The sequence below is a fragment of the Amaranthus tricolor genome, chromosome 3, assembly GCF_026212465.1.
Source record: "Amaranthus tricolor cultivar Red isolate AtriRed21 chromosome 3, ASM2621246v1, whole genome shotgun sequence".
Lineage (NCBI taxonomy): Eukaryota > Viridiplantae > Streptophyta > Magnoliopsida > Caryophyllales > Amaranthaceae > Amaranthus > Amaranthus tricolor.
This window is the reverse complement of record NC_080049.1, coordinates 28,051,433-28,072,880: the sequence shown is the minus strand read 5'-3', so window position 1 is coordinate 28,072,880 and position 21,448 is coordinate 28,051,433. Positions and strand designations below refer to the sequence as shown.

The window sequence follows — 21,448 nt, the reverse complement described above, 5'->3', positions numbered from 1 at the left end:
ATCTCGCTGCTTCTACATTATTTGGTTTCTCCTTCAATAGCACATCATCGATGCCTTGCTGCACCAAAAAATCTTCCACCGAACTCATCCATATGGAAAAATTGATTATTCCGTCAAACAATTGAATAGAGAAACTTTTCCCATCAGTCATTTTGTCTTTCTTGTTCTTTTAACCTCACTTTCACACTCCAAATAGCCCAAGAAGCACTCCCGCTCTGATACCAATTGAAAGCGCAAGCCTCAAAGAGGTTTAACCAAGAAAAACAAATGAAAAATATAATGCAAAAATGAACACAAGTGTTTATGAGGTATCTTGAATACCTCCCCCTCAAATATAGTTTATTATAATGAATTCAACAATTACAAGTATAATAAACCACCCTTATCTTGAGAACAATCTCTCAAGATCACAAATACTAAAGCAAAGTAAGAACACTCTTAAGTTTCTAACAATGCAATAGCCCTCTCAACAATATGTGTGTTTGTGGTGAATGTTACTATGAGTGATGAATCCTATTTATAGCCAAGATATTCATCACTCTTAGTATTCCCTCATAAATCACCATAAACATACATGTAACATCTCAATTAACATTCTAATTAACTATGACAATAAACATTACAATAAACAATAGAGTAATGCACCACATAATTGCATTGTCACTTCACATTCTGACCAAAAACAGAATCCAAAGTAGTCTGTTGATCTTCCTGTTGCTTTGATCAAACAACTCTCATCAACCGTTCCAAACCTTAAACCATCCATATTCGACACATCTTTATCGACCCCCTCTAAAGTACAAGACAAAGCATGTTCGATTAAATGTTTAAAGTTAACGTCGTTATTAAGATTATTGGCACTTGCTTTAACAAGAAGGTATGTACCAAAAACAGAATTCTTGTGACTCTAGTATGTAAGAATTCTAGTCATTGCGGTAAAACTTTAGAGTTTATTTTGGTCATTTGCTTTGTAATTATAACTGATACACTTTGAACTATTTCTATGCTGTGTTACTTTGGATTTTGCAGGGTAAACAACGGTTACTTTATAGCTTGTTGGATGCAATGCAATCTGTGACATCACAAGCGGTTGTAATCGGCATAAGCTGTCGACTGGTATGGTTATTCATTTTTTCCTATGCATAATCGTGTCCATAGTGAATGTAATTAAAGTGAAGCCGTCTGCTACATATTGACCAGTGCATTTGTAATGGATATCAACTTATTCTGCAAATTTCCATTGTGTCCCGTGGTAATCACGCCGTGGTATCTGCTAGAAGCTTTCATTTAACCTTAGCAGCCATTCTAATTTTTCATTTATAATGATTTACATCGTTAAATGTACATTTTAAATTAACATCTAGAAAAGTTTAATTAGAATAAGTATCAACTTGTCAGTTCACATCTTGATATAACTTAACTCTTGCAACATGTCGCTTTAGCAACACTGTGACCGTTACTTGAATTGCAACCTACACTGTTGTGATCTTTTTATGAGTTGGACAAAATTGAATCCATTAGGCTTTGAAGCTCTCTCTCTTCGGCTGTACTTCTCTTCCTTGCTTATATGGAAAAAGACAGCTAAAATTTGGCAATAAGTGATATTAAGTTGTAATGCTCGGACTCAGCATTCCCCCCATTGTACCAGTATTCGTATGACACAACACATGTGCTAACACGGAATGTGGACTTGTCAGGGAGAAAACAAATCCTTCAATAAGTCGAAGAATACCCTAGATCTTGAATCAGGCACCAAACCAAGGGAAATGGGTATGAGAAAGTCCTTTTGGTCACCATCGCTGCATGAATGGTTCTCAATAGTCACCAGTGGGCAACGGTTGGTTCTCGAACTCTAGAAAGAGAGAAAAAAAGAAGATATGCGCATAATTATTTGAAGAGCACATCTTTCTTATGTCTTTGCTAGTTATAATTACACAATTACTATTTTTATCTAGCTTTATAAATTTTTATGTATAATAAAACATATATGGCTTCACATAAATAGCTACACTTTTCTTAACAATCGAATCCAAATTTAAGAAGTTGATCCTTCAAACATGAGTCCCTGTGTCCTAAAAATCAAAACTTGATATGAGTCCGACATCCGGTTCAATATCAAACACTCGTACGAGCGTCATAGGAGTAGATCAAGATTAGTTGTAAGAAGTGATAGTTGTTCTTTTGGAGGTAGTAAAATTGGACAAGAGATTGTTTAGGAACTAGGAGAAAAAGCAAGAATTAGCTTTTTCTACAACTTTTTCTATTTTTTTATTTTCAAATTTCATTCTTTCTTTTGTTAAACTTCTCTTGTAGCATAATGTCTCATTGAGAGTAATGATTGTATTATTTTGGACAAATATATCTTAGTTTGTGAACCTAGGCACTAATGCCCAAAAGCATACCATACTTCACATGTCACTATAGTTTGTATTATCTGTAGCTAATTTTCCTCAATTAAATAATAGTATCTAGTAGCACTAGTATGCAAATTAAATACAAGGTGATGATCTCTTTGATCCCTCAAATAGATCTCGTATGAAAAGAGGACAAATGAAGCGAACCAAGCCCAAATATGGGTCTTATGATGCCCTGACACAGCATGTCCCCATTTCTATTGCAGGATGCGGACCAGCTTTTAGAAAAAAGAGTTAGGTCCCGCTTCTCACATAGAAAGCTTTTGTTTTGTCCTCCCTCAAAGGATGAATTGGAGAGGTAAATTATATAAATTTGAAATATAATTTGTAGTGTAGCTTGTGCTCGACACGTCCTAATGCATTTTGTATTTGACATGGCTCTTCAGGTTGCTGGAGTGTGTATTATCCTTGCCAGTAATTTCAAGCCTTCCGCAGAGCTATGTTGTAGAGTTTAACAAAAGGATTCGTGTATCCTTTCTCTCATGTGATGCACTTTTTGGCCTTTGGTTGGACATAAAACGCAGTTTTCCATTTATTATTAGCTATTCTGTTTGTTCTCTGTTACTGCATTGGTCACATATGTGCTTGTTCCATTTTGAAGGGGAACGTAGAAGAAGAGAGAAGAAACAAAGTGAGTAATTGTGGTAGTAATATCCAAAATAGAAACTCACTTGATAACTAGTCAAAAAAAAGGGAAGTTGCAATTAGAAAGAGACAGAGGTAGTAGAAAAATGAAATGCATTGTTTGAGGCTCTAATTGCCAAAAGTAATCATTTGTAGCTGAAACTTGATTTCTTGTGTAATATCTTGGTGCATATTTTGAAATTTATTCATCATTTTTCATACTTTAAATGCATCATCAATGCTTTTGTCTTGTTTTATTTGGGCAACTGAGTCTCATCTGAAACCTTGCTTGTATACCAGCTTTTTGAATATGTTCTGTGCTTTTTGTTTGATTTTTATGTAGAACACATTGGTAAACAATAAACTTAAAGATGTTATTGAGTTTGAGTTCAACAATTGACCAGATTTGAAGTCTCATTTGCAACCTAACTGTGATGTGGATATATATATATATATTTTAGCTATCTTTATCTACTTGTGTTATCCTTGATTTCACGTAGAGCTTGTTGGCAGACAAGAGATTCAAAGACACCATAAATACATTGCTGAGTGCAGATTCAACAGTTGACCAGATTTTGAGATTCTTGTAAGCTATCTTTTCTGTAGGAACCAGAAAATAGAACCACTTATTTTCTAATAGACCGAAATTTATAGACTATCTGATTGGAAGAAGACAATTGACTATAGCTGTTAAAGTCTTTTGGAGTGGTACCTATGACTTACAAGTAATATTCCATCATTGCCCTTTATACTCCTTATAACGTAATCTCCCCCTACCCCAAGAGGAAACAAATTAGGAATTACAAGGGTGTTTGATTATGTTAAATGTCTATTATTTTTCAGGTTTTTATCTATCTCCTCTATGGACTTGAAGACAGGCATGCTGTCAGTTGAGAACTTTAAGATGGCTCTTATGAGGGTTAATAGACAAACAAAGCTTGAATATCTTAAAGGTGATTGAGCTACATATACCTCATCAGCTTCAGAATTATCATATTCTATTGTTATATAGCATTCCATTAGGAACGAATAGTAAAATCCAGTATTTCTTGCGTTTTGTCAAGTTAGATGGTGTCATCCTCTCCCCACAACACCTTAAAATACTCTACCTCTCACTTTAGTTCATTATGCATTTTCTTCCAAACAGTGTCCCTATAGAAAAGCTACCCTTTCTTGTTCGTTAGCGCGCTCGCCCTATTCTATTTGTTTAGTCATAAAGGAAAGTTTACTTTGCCTTTTGACAATCTTACTGACCGAAAGGGGCTCAAACATGCGAAGAACGTCCGAAACGCTTTATATTATAGAAAGGCCCTTTGAGCGGGCTTGGCTTCTAAAAATCTCCTATAAAGAAAATTTTTAAAAAGTAGGGGCTTCAAAGAGTGTAGTTTAGGGGTGCGCTTCTTCCAGAACCTACTTTGTTCTGCAAGAATGGCTTTCCCTGATAGAGGCTCGCTTCGCTTTTGTTGCGGAGCTTGCTGCTTTTCATTTGGATAGGATAGGAGTAGGTGCTTGTTGCTCGCTCGCTGTCTACTAAATGAGCCTTCACTGCCCCCTATCTTTACTTTAATCTTAAGTAAAGTGAAGTAAAATGAATGAAGTGAACAGCCCATCCTTTGAAGCTTTGCCAGGCAATAGGTATCGATTGTTGAAGCCAAGGCTTCAACCTAATTCCAAAACACAGCAATAGACTTAATAGTATAGGAAAAAGCTTCTCTTTGATGGCGGCCATAGGGCTTGGTTCTGAAAGGATCTGATCGTAGATAGAGACTTACTTAAACCCGTTCGGGGGTAAGGGCGGATGTAGCCAAGTGGATCAAGGCAGTGGATTGTGAATCCACCACGCGCGGGTTCAATCCCCGTCGTTCGCCCATCAATAAATGAACCATTTGTTATGAAGACACAAAGCAAACCTAGAAAGCATTTTTTCAGCAAGCAAGTCCTGTCCTGTAGGGCTCTCTCAATCTAGAGCTACTGGGTTAACAACGGCTATTGGTGGTCTTATAGTGGTGCTTCAAAAACATCCTCAATAGCATTGCCAATATCAAAAGCTAGATCGACTGCTGGTGTGGCTTTACTGGTCTTGGCTTATACCTTTGCTTCTCTTCTATAGGGATCTGTACTTGCATATGCTACTGTAGGTACTCAGACTGTCATCCTCGTATCTGCTACATATGGATTTGCGATCTCCGCTGGTTATGCTTAAGGAACTGTAACTTAGTCAACTGGTTCTTCGTTCTTCAACTGGATAAAGGACTCGAATGAAAATTGGATCTCTTTTTTAGAAAGTAGAGTTCTGTCAAGCGTATTAGCTTTGTGAAGAGCTACGTACCATGATCTCCCCTTTATGCCTCCGGAAACCTCACATGAAAGCACATTACACAGGGTCACCCCTTGATTACGCTGCTACACAGCGAAAAGAGGCCCAATCTTGGTGAAAACAGAAAGGATTTGGGTAAGGGTAAGCCTTGAAGCTGCCTCCGGTACATTGGCATGTATACCTTCTTTTCTCGGGATACGGTAAAGCAACCACTCAATAATTACAAGAACAAAAAAGAGACCGGGCCTTTAATGCATGATTTTTCCAAGGCTGCGGGATGAAGAAGGCATTCAAAACTTAGATCAATTGACCTTCACATTCAAGGATTGGTTTTCAAAGCGTCAGAGTGAGGTTATGCAATGCACTTACTTGGATACAAGTGAGGGAGAAAACGTATTGAAATAGAAAATACAGAGGAATGCAGAGGATTGAATGAAACAGTAGCTTTCTCTTCAAGCAAATCTCATACATTTTTTTGCCTTTCTTACATGGTATCTGAGCAGGAGGCTCTTTCTTGAAATCTACAATCAAAATCCTTCCTTCTTTCTCTTCAAAGATTCAATCTTTATCACCTAAAGATGTCAGGAGGTGGTGAAAAATCAAACACAAAAAAAAAACTCTTCAGAAAACCATGACTTCTATGCTGATCCATTCTACATTTCTTCATCTGATCAGTCTACCCATCAACTTGGCTGCATAACCTTTGATGGAAACAACTATCTTAAGTGGTGTAGGAGTGTTAGGATGGCTCTTGGAGCTAAGAACAAGCTTGGATTTGTCAATGGTACTCTGTCTCAACCAAAACCAGATGATGCTTCCTACAATAAGTGGGTAAGGAATGATTATCTTGTTTCTTCTTGGATTCTTGGGTCCATTAAACAAGATATATCTCAGAACTTGATGTATCTCACATCTTCTAAGGAGTTGTGGGATGATATATAGGATAGTTATGGGCAATCTAATGCACCCCTCCTTTATCAACTGAAGAAAGACCTTAATGATTTAAGGCAAGCAAACCAATCTGTTGCCGAATATTACTGTAAACCGAAGAGTTTATGGGATGAGATTTCGAGCATAGAAGGTGTTCCTGAATGTACCTGTAGAGCCTTGAAGAACTGTACTTTCAACATCCTTAAGAAGCTTCTTGATGCTGATGCTTTAAACAAGCTCATGCAATTCCTAATGGCCTTGAATGATGGATATGAGAATATGAGGGGAAATGTGCTTGCTATGGATCCATTACCTCCTGTTAACAGAGCCTTTCATCTGGTTCAACAGGTAGAGAAGCAAAAGCAAGTCACAGGGAACATCCAAGCAGAAGCTGAAAGTAGTGCTCTTAGTTTTGGGAAGCAGACACAAGGAAACTGGCAGAAAAGGGAAACTAAAGAAGAGAAGATGAAGAAGAAATGTGAGCACTCTTTGATGAGGGGACATCTCAAAGATCAGTGCTTTAAGCTTGTGGGATATCCAGAATGGTTCACAAAGCCAAAGGGTAAGAACTCTGAAGTGGTGAGCATGTGAACAAGAAAGTTGGTGGTGAGCATGTTGCTGACAGTCCCTTGGAGAAGAAAAACAAGCCACCAGCCATTTTGCAGGTACAATAAATAGTTATAACATGGCAACTTTCTTTAATTTCTTGCAAAATAAAGGGTGGATTATAGATACTGGAGCTTCAGATCATATGCGTGGTAACAGAAATTTATTTACTGATTTGAGGAAATCAAAGAAAGAAATAGGTACTGTTTATATACAACCAGGAATTAAGCTTGAAAACTATTTATTAGTTCCTGAGTTTAGACAAAACCTTTTATCAGTCAGCAAGTTAGAGAAAGATAAGCTGAAAATTATTTTTGACAAAAATGGATGTTTGATCCAGGACCTTACCTTTGATGAGAAGATAGCGTCTAGAAGAGTGGAGGATGGACTTTACAAGCTTGAAGATTTGAAGATTAGGAGAAGTTTTAATGCTTGTAATAAGATTGATGCTTTGAGTAGTGAAACACTTTCTAGAAGGGATTGTAATGTGGCTGAATCTTTAAGTGTTTTACATAGCAGACTTGGGCATATATCTTTATCAAAGATGAAAGATTTTTCTATTTGCAATTGCAAGGGTATCTCTTATTTGTTCTGTGATACATGTGGTGTGGCAAAACACCATAGACTGCCTTTCACTATCAGTTCTATTGCTAGTTCTATTTTTGATTTGATTCATGTAGATTTATGGGAGCCATATAGTATTCATACCATTACAGGTGCATCTTACTTCTTTACTATTGTGGATGATCACAGTAGAGCTACATGGACTTACTTACTAGCTAACAAAGAACAAGTTAGAGGCATTTTAAGGAACTTTCTGGCTTATGTTGAGAATCACTTTGATAAGAAAGTCAAGACAATAAGAAGTGATAATGGCACTGAAATTGTTCAATCTGAGTGTGGAGAACTGATGGGAGAAAAAGGAATTGTGCATCAGAAGAGTGTAGCTGGGGTTCCACAACAAAATGGAAGGGTTGAGATAAAAGATGGATTTATCTTAGAAAGAGCTAGGACTGAAGATTCATGCTGGTTTACCTACATGAAACCTAAAGGCTATGAAGGCTGCAAAGATGGTGAAGTATGTAGACTTAGAAGAAGTCTATATGGATTAAAACAAGCTCCTCGAGCCTCGTAACCTCTCGGATAAGCTGCGATAGTTCCTAGCCCTGATAGTAGTGGTATAGCAGCGAAGCTGAACCAGAGGACAAATGAGCTAAATAATTTCGGATAAGGGGTTGCCCTTTTTTCTAGAAAAGTAACTTCCTACGAAAAGACTTTCCAAGGTGACCTCAAGCAAGACCTCTTCCAAGTGATGGATCGAAAAAAGACGGAGTTTGGTGAGTTGAAAGTACGTCAAACCCTCAATTGCTCAGGCAAGCAAAATACAAGAACCGGGGGTGTCTACTATTCCTTCTGCCAATTAGAGAACACTCTCCAAAGTAGATAGCAGGAAGTCTGCTTGATGAGTCTCTGCCAACCCAAGTCTTATCCGTAGTACCAGTCCTTTGAGCTGTTCGGTTCGAGTTATCTCGGATTGGCCTTAATATAATAAGTAATAAGAAAGGGTCACAGAAGGTTGAGAAGCAGTAAGCCCGGTTGGTTCGGTTATCCTTCCATTTCCTTACTTTAACAAGTAAGCAAGTCAACTACCTTTGAAATCTCAAGGTTATCTTAATTCTAACCTAAACCTAAGAAAAACGAATCCATAACATAAAAAGAAAGAAGTTGGAGGTAGTTTACTTAATCTTTAGAGTGAGGGAATAAAATAGAAAAAGAAGAAAAAACATAAAAAAAAAAAAGAAAAGAATGAATTGAAGTAGTAGAATGATCTACTCTCTTATGGAAGAAGAAGAAGAAGAAGAAGAAAAAACAACAATAACAACAACAACAACAAAGCTCCAATGCAGTGCAGCTGTCAGTGGTTATAGGTTGTGCTATTCATTTTCTTTGGAAAGTTCCAGTTCAGACCTTTTGCACTCTCACATAAATGAGGGCATAGGCTTCATATTATTAGATCTTAAACATGCAATCTTTCATTCATGATCTGGTTGACATTTGGATACATACTGTATCAAATGAGATCCCAGTCCAAATAACAAAAGTCTAGGATTAATCTCCGGCAAAATAATGTATGTACATATTTCAAAGCCCAACATAAGCCCCTGTTTGGACTCCGTTGTATCCCCCCTCTATGAACTTGCCTTGCTTAGAATGCTCCAATTTGTTTCTACAGATTGCTCCGTCTTAGAACTTTACTTATTGGTTTGCATGAAACGGCTGGAAGCTAGAGAGAAAATTTCATACAACTTCAACTCGGTCATGAAAGGTTTGCATTTTGAGATATACAAATGGCATTTTTTATACAAAATTCCAAGCTCTGAATATGGCCTATGTTGCAGAATACAAAGCTATACACGATTCATTCCAGACCCCTGATTATTATGCAAGGGCTGTTTGCTTAAGGGTGAGTGTCTGCTATGATCTGTGACTTGTATAAGCTAATTTATACTGATGGTCTACTGATTCAATTTTAATGATTTCAGGCACTTGAGCATCTCATCCAGTGTGAAATAGTCTGCTTCATGGACAATAGGGGGTGCAACCAGCCCATTGAATTTCGTTCTGTGAAGTTACTAATTTCACCATATGAGCTCCATCAGGGATTGAAACTCAATCAAAGTTGCCCAGTAAGTCATATTGAGTTCCATTAATGCCTGGATAAATAATACTTCTAAACCTCCAGTACCTGTGCTTCACTAACTTCGGTGTGGAAGCACGTTCAGCATTTTATTTTTCTTTGATAAAAGTTCTAGGAAATTTCTTGAAGGCTTTTTTTCTAGCTTCTTGGTGCTTTGACATTGATGTTTGAAAATCCTGCTCATCTGCAGAGCATTCTTCAGAAATTGATGGATCAGACCGGTACAAAACTTTGATAGCCATATTAGATGTACCAAGTTCCAAAAATATCAGGGACAGAGCAAAATAGGTATTTATACAAAACTTTGATAGCCTTGTCAAAAAATTTGTGCTGTCATTTTATGGTCAGGGGAACAGTCTTCGAATTTCTACAAAACAAATTTTCCCTCTTGAGATTAAGGCTTTGAAATTAAAGCTTTGGTCTTGTTGTATACTTGTATTGTATACTATATTATTATATTTCAGTCATATTTGTATTGGTCTTTAAGAGGTGTTTGTTTTGCAGGAATGGAATTAGCTCTACAAATTTCGGTTGAATGATGTTTCAGACACTTTGCCCCTTTCTGAACTTTTCTTGTTTCCTTCAAACTTTTCTCACTTCTCAGGATTATCAAAGTGCTTGTTTAATTGCAATTGGAAAGAATTATTTGGATAAAACGAGCTGAGTAGTTTTATACTTTCACGTAATATAAGTGGAATATTTTACACCAAAAGAATCAACTAATTAGTAACGACCAAATAAATACACGAATTTGTCTCCATAGTCCATACTATTATGTACTTTTCTGTCCCGTTGATTTAATGTTGCAAACTCAATTGTCCGGAGTAAGTACGTAATTTGTTTCTCGAGTCTTGTGGAGTTTGCTGTTTACGTTCTCTAGCTTACAACAATTTTGTATGAATTATATATCATAATTATGTCTAGCGTTTTAATATAAAGTTTATGCTACTACAATAAAGACTTAATTTCAAAAATTTAAGTTGTAACTGCACACTTTAGTAAAGCCATCACACACCCAAAAAGTTTAAAAACTCCTTTTTCCACTTCATATACAATCACCTGTTTCTATATACCAGATGGAAAACATTTTCTCGTATTGATTATTGATAATCATACATAATATTTTCTTTTTCAAAGTACCGTTGACCAAACTGTTGATACTCCCGCTAATTTTCCTTTTGAGTTGAAACGAAAAAGTATTAGAGATTCGGTTTAGACATTGGCTATTGATGTTATTTTGATATTGATTTGTAATGTTGCAGCAAACCAGCAGAAAGAAGCTAAAATGCGATTTCATTCAAAATTTTGTTCATTTCCAAACTCTTATCAGAATTGCTTGTGCATGTAATACTCAAATCATCCGTTGTCTCGATTCTCCGCCTTAAATAACAAAAAAGTGTGGTACTATTTCAAAGTACTGATCATTTTACAATTGTTTGGCTGGTTGATATGGCTCCAGATTTTCGTACTGGCTATATGCTTGCAAAGCAACCATTTTGTGTTCAAAACTATCAAATCAATAGTCTTTGTTCATCCACGCGACAGTTTGTTTTTGATATTCTTTGCCACGCTTTTCTTGCCTGTTATAACATTTGCAAAAACCAACTATAAGAGATCTGTCATTCTGTCTACAGCTATATATATTACCTTGTTTTATGTTTCTGTTCTAAACAAATTGATTATTTGATAAAATTGAAAGACACGTACCGCCTCTTCCCAGTTTGTACAGCTTGTAATGATAGCTAGAAGCGTTGTCTGCACAACCGCGCCAGAGAGAATCCCAACCCAAAGACCTCTTCCTCTCATGTGCACCCAAAAGCCAAGTATAGCTGCAACTGGAATCCCGAAAAGATAGAAAGCTGCAAGATTCACGAAAGCACCTATATGTTGCCACCCACATCCTCTTGCTATACCTGTTACAACAAACAGAGCTTTAACTAACATCTAATGATAACTTCATGTTGGGATGAGTTATCCCACATCGATAAATTGAAAATGGTGTGTACACTTTATAAGCTATTAGAGACTTTCTTCCCATTGCCATATGATTTTGGGATGGTATATATCTCCTTGGCTTATGAAGTGTGTGCACTTGTGTCCCCCCGTTAATATGCTGGCATTCACAATAAGTCCAGCCTAATTTAACATGGTATCCGAGCCGATGGTTCGATCAATAATTTTAAAAAATGGTAGGTTTAAAAAAAATGGCGTTCCTACCCTAATTGATTACTCCCACATGTGAACTTGACGGGGGTTCGCATGTGAGGGGGGTGTTGGGATGAGTTATCCCACATCGATAAATTGAAAATGGTGTGCACACTTTATAAGCTATTAGAGACCTTCTTCCATTGCCATATGGTTTTGGGATGGTATATTTCTCCTTGGCTTATGAAGTGTGTGCACTTGCGTCCTCCCGTTAATATGCTGGCATTCACAATAAGTCCAGCCTAATTTAACACTTCAAAATAAATTATCTAAAAAGGGATTTGAAGGTAAAGTCATTTGAATCAATACCTGAGAATACACCTTGAAGGCTGTCAATTATAACACTGATGCAAACCAAAGGCGCCATCACAGTGACATAATCTACAACTTCCTTCTCATTGCTGAAGGTGTAGCCAAATATTTTTCGGGTAGCAAAAAGGATCGAGCTGACAAGAATACCATTTGCCACACCAATTAGCATAACTCCATAAGCAGCAGTACGAGCTCCTTGTGGGTTTCCGGCCCCAAGTTCATTTGCGACTCTGGTGCTGCACTTGGTCCAAAGGAAAAGAAGATTATGACTATTTTACAATTGATTTATAACTACAAGATCACATTAGGAATATTTGGTCAAGGACAAGAGCACACCTTGCAGCAGCTCCTACTCCATAAGGTATTGCATAGAGCGTCGAAATTGTTGTCAAGCTATTCAAGAAAACAAATTTTACATTAAAGCTGATGATTTCTCCTTAATATATACCTGGATTTTGTTTTGAGATGAAAATGGGATCAGGAGCAGGAATTAATGGATGATACGAAACATACCATACTGAAAGAACAGAAGTCTCAAGCTCTGGATGAGGTAAAAGGCCTGATAGTAGGATCAGAAGCTCAAATGACCACCATTCCAAACTGTGAGCACAAACATTAACACATTGAATTTATAGTACATGATAATACACCTCATCCGTTGTGTTTTAATTGCAATCTTTATCCGGCACACATCTGATGGGGTCAAAGATTCATGGTTCTTTGGTTTCAGATTATAATGGAATATAACAAAATAACTCATTAAATCAAGTGCAATCTTTATTTATGTGAAGTTGTATATGATGTTTGGTACCAAAAGTTAATCCAAAACAACCTCATTGCTATCACTAATAAGGGTAAAATTGCATACATCTGACTCTCCCAAACCCTATCATATGTGAAAGCCACTTAATGGTATTGAGGTAATAGAATGTTAGTTGTTCACTAAGACATTCATGAGATCTTTTGGGGATACAAGTTGCAACTAAAAAAAACCTAGGACGTAGGAAATAAAAAGTTGCTTACCAAATCATAAACGCAGAAGGAACAGCAAATCCAAAGAACTCTCCAATTCCATAGAATATTTCCATGGAGAGTGGGGATCGAGTTAATGCACACGAAGGAGAGAACTTCATGTATAAAGCAAGGAAGGCCACATTCAACCACATTGATAAACCAATTGCTACCGCGCCTCCAAGGTTTTGTAATCCAGATTTGAATACCAAAGCCCAACATAGGGGAATGTGGAGGCAAAGAGTGGCACAGGAACTTATAACCATAGGCATCACCAAACTTTGGGATTGGAAGAAGCGAACAAGAGGTTGAAGAACTGCATAAGCAAAGAGGGCCGGTAAAAGATACGTTGAGAATTTACCGGCTTCACGTGATATTGTAGGGTCTTGGCCAATCAAAATGAGGATTTTTTCGATGCAAGTCCATAGGATTGAGATCGGAATGCAGACTAATATAAGAGAGAAAATGGCTGTATATGTTTGTGTTCCCAACTTCCTGTACTGTTGTGCACCATAAGATTGCCCACTTATGGTCTCTAAAGCACTTGCCATCCCTAGCTGTGTACAAATTCAAATGTCCAAGCGCCAGAGTTAAATTCACAATTATCATTGATGACCATTTGGTTGTCGGTGTTAAATGAAAGAAATAATAATAAAAAGTTGGTGTCTGTTTGGTGAGAAAATATACTGATAAGTCTATTTCGATCATCTTATTTTCTTCATATATTTCATTCCAATGTATTATCATTAGACCAGGTATAAACTACAAGTTAGTAACGAAAATTTATGAAAAAAACATTTTTTAATGATCAAAGTTTCTTGAAAAAAATATACTACAAATCCTTTTCATCACCTTTCATTTATTACCAATCCATTACCTTATGGCCGCAAGTGTTGCAAAAAGTAATAAAAGCATTTATGTCAATAATAAACAGACTACATATTGATTTTTCTAACTTTCTCACATCGAGCTTAACTTTTTGTTTTTTTGATAAAATTAATTGAAATTTTTAGCTATCTGCCTATCCAGAATTTGTAAGTCTTGCTATTGATGAATTGATTCGATCTGATCAGGGTTGCAACTTGCAAGAAATATTTTATCCTAAAAATTGATAGTTTTTCCTGTGAATATAACACAATAGATTGCATAGAGTATTAGTACATACTACATACCACTGCCTCTCAGAAAATTTTATAATGATGGAATTTCTGTAGAAATTTAAATTAATCATGAAGTTACTATTAACTCTCTTTCAATTTTATTATTACAATTCAATTGCTCTTTTATTTATTATCAAATATCCATATTTTCTTAAAATGTTAATTCAACAAAACGAAGACACAAGATAGTATAAATTAGAAATATGTTTGATCTTCTTTATTAGTATCTTTTTATATAATAGCTACTTTTGCTCTAAAAAGTTTTTAACATAAAAATCAGTGCAACTATATTTTTCTGGAAAAATAAAAAAATTTTCATAAATCCAAACGAACTGTATAAACAGTTAGAGCAACCAATCAATCTAGTTTGCATCAGTATAGCTATTAAAAAAACATATAATAGCTACTTTTCCTCTAAAAAGTTTTAACATAAAAATCAGTGTAACTATTGAAAAAACAAATACTCAGTCTCATTTAATTTGCATCATTTTTCATTTTGATTTGTCTAACTTAATTTGCATCATTTCTATTTTTAGACTATGGCCATCAGTTCCTTTTTAATCTTATTCATACATTTTAACTTTCTTTTATTTTTATCCACACAATTCATTGAATTTCCTCTTTCATTACCATTATCAACCTTTTTCTTAAAAAACAATTTTATCTTTGATGCAAATTATATGGAACGGGAGTATGAAGACAGTTCTAATCAACTTCAATATCAATAAGAGCACTACTTGACCCTCAAGCAAATACTAGTAGACCTTTAATAGGTGATTTTAATGCCGTCATGTATACTGATGATAGAACTAATGGAACAGCTGTTTCACTTGCTGAAATCAAGGATATGTCTCAATGGGTCACTGATTTAAACCTTGCTGAATTGAAATCTACTGGCCCTTCTTTTTCTTGGTCTAGCAGAGGCTATGCTGACAGAAGAATTCATAGTAGAATTGATCGTGCTTTTGGAAATGTGACATGGATGTTAAATAAAGGTCATATAGTAGTTGATTATTTGATGCCTTCTTTGTCTGATCATTCCCCTCTCCTATTGAAATATGCTGATGATCCTCTTACTGTGGGAAAGCCTTTTAAATTCTTCAACTACATGGCTCATCATGCTGATTTTCAGACTATTATGCATGAATTTTGGCATCCTAGTGGTTCTCACAATCTGTTAGGAGCAATTTGGGCAAATCTTACACTTTTGAAGGGGAAAATGAAAAGCTTGCATAAAAATGAATTTCACAACTTGAATGAGAAGATTGAGACAGCAAGAAGTAATTTGGAACAAATTAATGTTCAGTTACAGCAAGATCCTGATAGTGTTCAATTGCAAGAAAATGAGAAGATAGTTGGAGAGTTGTTGAGAGAATGGAATTTTATTGAGGAGTCTGCTCTAAAGCAGAAATCAAGGATTCAATGGTTGAAGCTTGGGGACTCAAATAATCACTTCTTTCATGCTGCAATGAAAGCTAGGTATAATACAAATAGAATTAACCTCTTGTATAATGCTCAGGGTGATAGGCTTGAGGATCCTGTTGGCATTCAACAGGAGATTCTTCACTTCTATAAATCATTATTAGGTAGCAGAGTCTCTTCTCTTCCTTCTATTGATTTACCTGTTATGTTATTAGGAGAGGGTCTATTTTGAACCTGGAAGCTCAACAGAGTCTGTGTAGAGAGTTTACAATGGAAGAGGTGAATCAAGCTCTTTGAGGGATTGATGATGATAAAGCTCCTGGAATTGATGGGTTTCAGTTTTTTTCAAAACAGCATGGCATTTTATTAAAGATGATGTGTTTAGAGCCATCCAAAAATTCTTCTAGCATAGGGTCTTTTGTAAGGCTATGAACTGCACATCCATTACACTTGTTCCTAAAGTTCCAAATCCCACTTTAGTAAAGGATTTTATACCCATTGATTCTTGTTCTATGCTCTATAAAAGAATTTCGAAAATCCTCAAAAACTTCAGCTATATTTAATAACATACTCTCATACTGAGCCCGGTTAACATCCTTATGTAAAATTTCTAACAATTCAGCATAAGAATATATTTTCATTATATCATTATTTTTCATATAAGATTCTCTGAGGTTAATTCCTAAATTTTTTAAATTAACTCTACCGAGATTCTCTGGCATAAGTAAACCGAAGTTAACTAACTTTTGTTTATTTACTTTTATATAAGATATCATATGTTTTGATATTTTGAAGGGCTGATTCTGAAGTTTATTCATAACACTACATATTTCCTTATAACTATTACTGATATCAATATAGTAGTGATTGATATCCCCCGTGCTTTAACAGATAGTAACACGACTAATTGCACCAGTTATTCCACTTAAGTAACCACCTTTTAAGTCAGACAAATATTTAGGGTATAAACCTGATGATAAAGCACTACCCCAAGATAACGGTTTACATACCATAGGTAAATTTAATTTAATTGGTAGCAATGATACATCAAATTTACAGATAGCATAAAGATTTTTAGGTAAATAATATTTACCCTTCTTTTGAATAGGTACATTATTATTCTCAGAATTTCTAATACCATTAGATTCCTATCAACAGACGAAGAAAAAGCAACTAAGAACCTAACCGAACTTCTTTTTCTAAGGCAGTTTACTTACTGACTCAAAAGAGTCAGGTAATTCCTATTTGCTTACTCGTTAGGGTAAGGTTATGTAGTAGCTTAATCCGTTTCAGATTCAGTTTTTATTTACGTTTTGATCAAAATTATAAGAATTTTTTAGTCGAAGTGTAACCAACTAATTGAAACGAAGGGAGCAAGAAAATGCTACACATTACACATTATCAATATCCATATTGCACACTCTACATGTATCTTAGTACTCATTTTCATTAGCCGAGTGTAATTATCTGATTCAACATTTATTATTATGTATATGATTTAATAATTATCGAGTAAATTATAAGAATCAGTATGATAATTGTTATTTGTTATATAATGCTAAGACATTAAACCAAAATAAAATTGTAAAGTAAGAATTAGTGGTTAGAAATCTATATTTACCACCGGGTCTTATAGGATTAGCTATATCTTATTATAACCTTAATTGTTGATGAAACAAGTACAAGAAGAAATACTTTTCAAAAAAAAAGTACAAGAAATATTTATGTACTCTATTTGTAAAAACAATTATACTAGCTAGATATGCTAAATTTGAAAGCTTGGTTTATTTTTGGTAGCGATAAAAAAATATTACTCCCTTCTATTCAGCTTATGTGTCCCATTTCCTCTTATGGTCAAGTCACCTTAATTGTGCCATTTTTATTTTTTGTATGGGTTTTTGATTTTTATGCCCTTAGTAACTATATTAAAAACCCATAATACCACTCTCTTTCCAACCCTTAGGGTCTCACTTTTGACTCTCCTTAAAATCCGTGAAAAGTCAAATGGAACTCATAAGGTGAATAGGAGGAAGTATATTTGTGTGGTTGGGACAAAGAAAAAGCTAAATGTAATGAATGAAAATGCATTGAACGAGAATATGCTAGAGATTTTGGAATCTTCTAATAAATAACACTAATAAAATGTAGATTTGCTCCTCCGGACCCTAACTCTAAGCGGAAATTGGATATTTCCTCCATTTCTTTGTTTGTCCACTTTATTTTTTTACGTATTTCAACGCAAATTTTGAGACTTGACATCTCATAGTACGCATAATAAAAAAATTATAAAAATTATATATTAAAATTCTTTACATCAAGACAAATCTAATAAGATCTCACATGAATATATTTTGTCTTGAACATATACTTTAAAAATCATATTTAAATTTCTCTCTCATAAAATGAAAAAACTTAAAGAGGACAAACAAAAAGGAACGGAGAGACTATATAATAGTATGGTATAATATGTTATATGAAACAAATTTATTACTCCCTCCTATTCTTCCTAGGTAGTCTCATTTACTTTATAGTCGTTACTATTCACTTATCATTCTTAATTTGTATTTTAATCTTAATTTATAAGTTAAAATATATTCAAGTGAGATCTTATTTCATTCGTATCAATGCAAGAATGATTAATATCACATTTTCACAATTTTTTATCAATACGCAAATAGAAACGTTAAAGATTAAGATATTTTCTCGATAAATATGAAAAAATAAATGAAACTACTAACAGAATATAAAGAAGTATAGTACTAAAAATAATTAATGAGATCGAGCCTGATAAACACAATAGGAATTGAATGAAATTGAATGATTGAATCTCATACCACCAGTAATAAAGTTACAGGAGTCAACTATAGAATTTCACCTGAATATGGAGTAATTACTCTATGCCCCTACCAAAGAATTTAAATTTTTAACTTGAATTATAATGAATTATATTAATATTAGTTATTATATTATCTGCATTTGCAAATAATTTTTACTGTAAAAGTTTATCTTAAACATCCTCTTGATCATCAATAAGGATAAGATATGAAGTACTAAATTGCGTCCCTCAACCCTCCAAACTTCAACCATATAGCCGTATAGCCTATTATCACATTAAAATAATAAAATATTATTGTTATGAATTAGTTACTCAATAGTTTTCACCCACGTAATTTTAGTAAAATTAGGAACTAAAAAAGGAAATGGAAACTCAAGCCAACAACTTGATAGAAAAATGCGCCCGAGTAAAGTTCTAAATGACAAATCTCAGAATGTGTTTCAAGTTGTTTTCTGCAACAATATTGTTGTTTTACATTTACAAACAGAGTAATCTTCTAATGCAAAATATGTAAAACAGAATAGAATATTTCATATTTTCACTACCACGTACAATATCATAATGATGGTTAGAAAGGGTCTTAACTAGATAATAGGATGATTTAAATTATTAAATAATGTTAAATAAGTGATATCTTTATAGTACTTTTTTAAAGTATTGTATTAATTAACAATTAAGGTGTTGAAATTAAAATATTGAGTATATTATATATACTAGTACTCCTAATTGATCTACTATTAGACAAGGGACATGAAATGATTAATGTAGAAAGACACAGAAATTAATTAAAGAGTATGTTAATAATTTATAGCAGTTGTGTATGTATGAGGTGCCAGTATCACGCATATCAAATCACATAAAAAAAATCACAGGCGTCAGTAGAGAGGCAGAAATGAAATTAGAAAAAAAATCCAGAAGGTACCAGTTTGATGAAATTAAACGGAAATTAACAAGAATTTAACAGAAAAGTCTACGGCAGTTAGATAAATAATACGTCATGGATTCATCATGAAATCCATGAAAGTTCGATGCTGCCACGTGAATTTCCAAAACAAAAAAAAGAAAAAGAAAAGGTATAGGTACCATGACACTGAAGCCGGTGACACCGGAAAGAGAAATAGAAATGGCGGAACTAGAGAGATAAAGCTCGCCGAGATGACCGACCATCATCATCGATATAACCTGCAACAAATATTGAGACAACACTACGGCTACCATCGGACCTGCTATCCAACTCACTAACTGAACCTCTTCTCGTACTTGTCTCCATTGAAGACCTAATCCTAAACCTAATTCTTCCGATACCTCTTTTCTTCGATTCATCTGATTCTCCTTCGATAGCAATCCTTCCTCCATTTTCTCTTCTTAGGTTTTACCGTTCATGAATCCAGATTAGAAATTAGAATGCGAAACTAAATAATGTTGTGTCGCTGTTCCAAAATAATACGAAGCAAAAATAGATTTGAGTTTCTTATTCCTATTTCCGCAAAACAACGTAATCAGTCTTCGGTCTTTACGTACACCACGCACCATAAACCGATATTATTTAGGGAAATTATGGATGGTATTCTAATTTTTTACACTTTATAGTATTTTTAAGTTTTTTTTCGATTTTTTAAGTTTTTTTTCGATTATTAATGGTACCTTTGTATTATTGAGCGTTTTTCAATCGTAATTTTTTAAAAATTTTTCCGTCCAAAATTGTCCAGAACCATTAACTTTTTTCTTTTCTCTTTTATTTTTCAATTTAAAACATCGAAAAAAAATAAAAGAAAAAGAAAAAATTTAACAGTTTTAAACGGAAAAAATTAAAACAGGTTACGATTTTAAGACGCTCAATAACACGAGGGTGTCATTGATAATCGTAAAATTTATGGGTACCATTGATAAAGTGCAAAAACTTATTGGTACCATTGATAATTTCTCTTTTTTAAAATTTCTAATTGGAGTAGGCTGAAACTAAAAGAGACAAATTAAAATCACAAAACTTCAATCTCATTAAATCCTACCACATAAAGTGATTTATTAACTTCACAAATCATTGTTATTTACTAAGACCTCTCGACTAAAACAATCTCTAAACAATTACTCAATGTTGTCTTATTCTAATCAAATGTTCTATTTTTTTGCAATATGCACTAAATTATTTTAAATTTATAAATTAAAATAAGCTGAAATCTTATTTGATTCGGCTCATGTAAATTTATTAATATTTATTTTTTAACCATAAACAATTAGAATTATTTAGAAATGACGTAGTGTATTAGCAAATTGTTAAAAAATCAGATGAATATTTAACTAAAAAAAGGAGCATTATTAAAAAAGCTCTTTTGCTATAAAGCATAATTAACAAATGTTTTTTAAAAAGGTTACATGTATTTAGTAAATTCAGCAAAAGGTTAATAAACTGGAAAGATAAAATCATGATTATATAATTAATTTTTATTGATATTGAATACTCATTCTGCCACAATGAGATTAAATTAAAAGAAAAAAATAAGTCATTTTAAAGAAAGTATGACAACTAAGACCCAGCTCTATCAAAAAATAAATGTGACATTAAATGAACACAGATAATTAATCAACTAGTCTCTTAAGTGACCGTCTTTTTGAGAAACGTATCTAAAGTCCAACTCATTAAAGATTGATGCCTACTTATCGTATTTTTAATGTCCTTAATATTTACTTACCGTAACGTTATTGCATACTTTTAATATTTTAAATGTCTATTTACATCATTCTTAATGCCTCCTTATAATATTTTTAAAAATATATAATAAATCAGCCCAGTTAAATATAGTCTCTCAAAGATTATATTAAAAATGAATCTACGACCCTTCTTGAAAAAGTAATAGTACTTACCCTCCGAGTGAAATAATAATCAATTCCCTATAAAGTAGTTTTCACTTGTGA

The 21,448-nt window shown here is 34.1% G+C and overlaps 2 protein-coding genes across 2 annotated transcripts in view; one reads left to right on the top strand and one right to left on the bottom strand.

Moving 5' to 3' along the window:
* The window catches only part of LOC130808135 (origin of replication complex subunit 4), a 62,284-nt gene extending 51,880 nt beyond the window's left edge, over positions 1-10,404 (top strand). Inside the window, exons 8-17 of the mRNA XM_057673593.1 lie at positions 1,030-1,116; positions 2,621-2,712; positions 2,801-2,882; positions 3,539-3,624; positions 3,882-3,991; positions 9,125-9,217; positions 9,291-9,355; positions 9,435-9,578; positions 9,780-9,877; positions 10,094-10,404. Coding sequence (XP_057529576.1) covers positions 1,030-1,116; positions 2,621-2,712; positions 2,801-2,882; positions 3,539-3,624; positions 3,882-3,991; positions 9,125-9,217; positions 9,291-9,355; positions 9,435-9,578; positions 9,780-9,824 — 804 coding nt within the window. The 3' untranslated portion in view covers positions 9,825-9,877; positions 10,094-10,404. The remainder of the gene's footprint in view (positions 1-1,029; positions 1,117-2,620; positions 2,713-2,800; positions 2,883-3,538; positions 3,625-3,881; positions 3,992-9,124; positions 9,218-9,290; positions 9,356-9,434; positions 9,579-9,779; positions 9,878-10,093) is intronic.
* A 461-nt stretch (positions 10,405-10,865) lies between these two features.
* Positions 10,866-20,085, bottom strand: LOC130808134 (protein DETOXIFICATION 12-like). The gene is made up of 7 exons (XM_057673592.1): positions 19,619-20,085; positions 13,130-13,674; positions 12,620-12,706; positions 12,443-12,499; positions 12,104-12,342; positions 11,297-11,502; positions 10,866-11,169 (listed from the first exon to the last, which is right to left on the bottom strand). The coding sequence occupies exons 1-7, from the start codon at positions 19,889-19,891 to the stop codon at positions 11,101-11,103; spliced, it is 1,476 nt and encodes a 491-aa protein (XP_057529575.1). The 5' UTR covers positions 19,892-20,085; the 3' UTR covers positions 10,866-11,100.
* Positions 20,086-21,448: the final 1,363 nt, after the last annotated feature.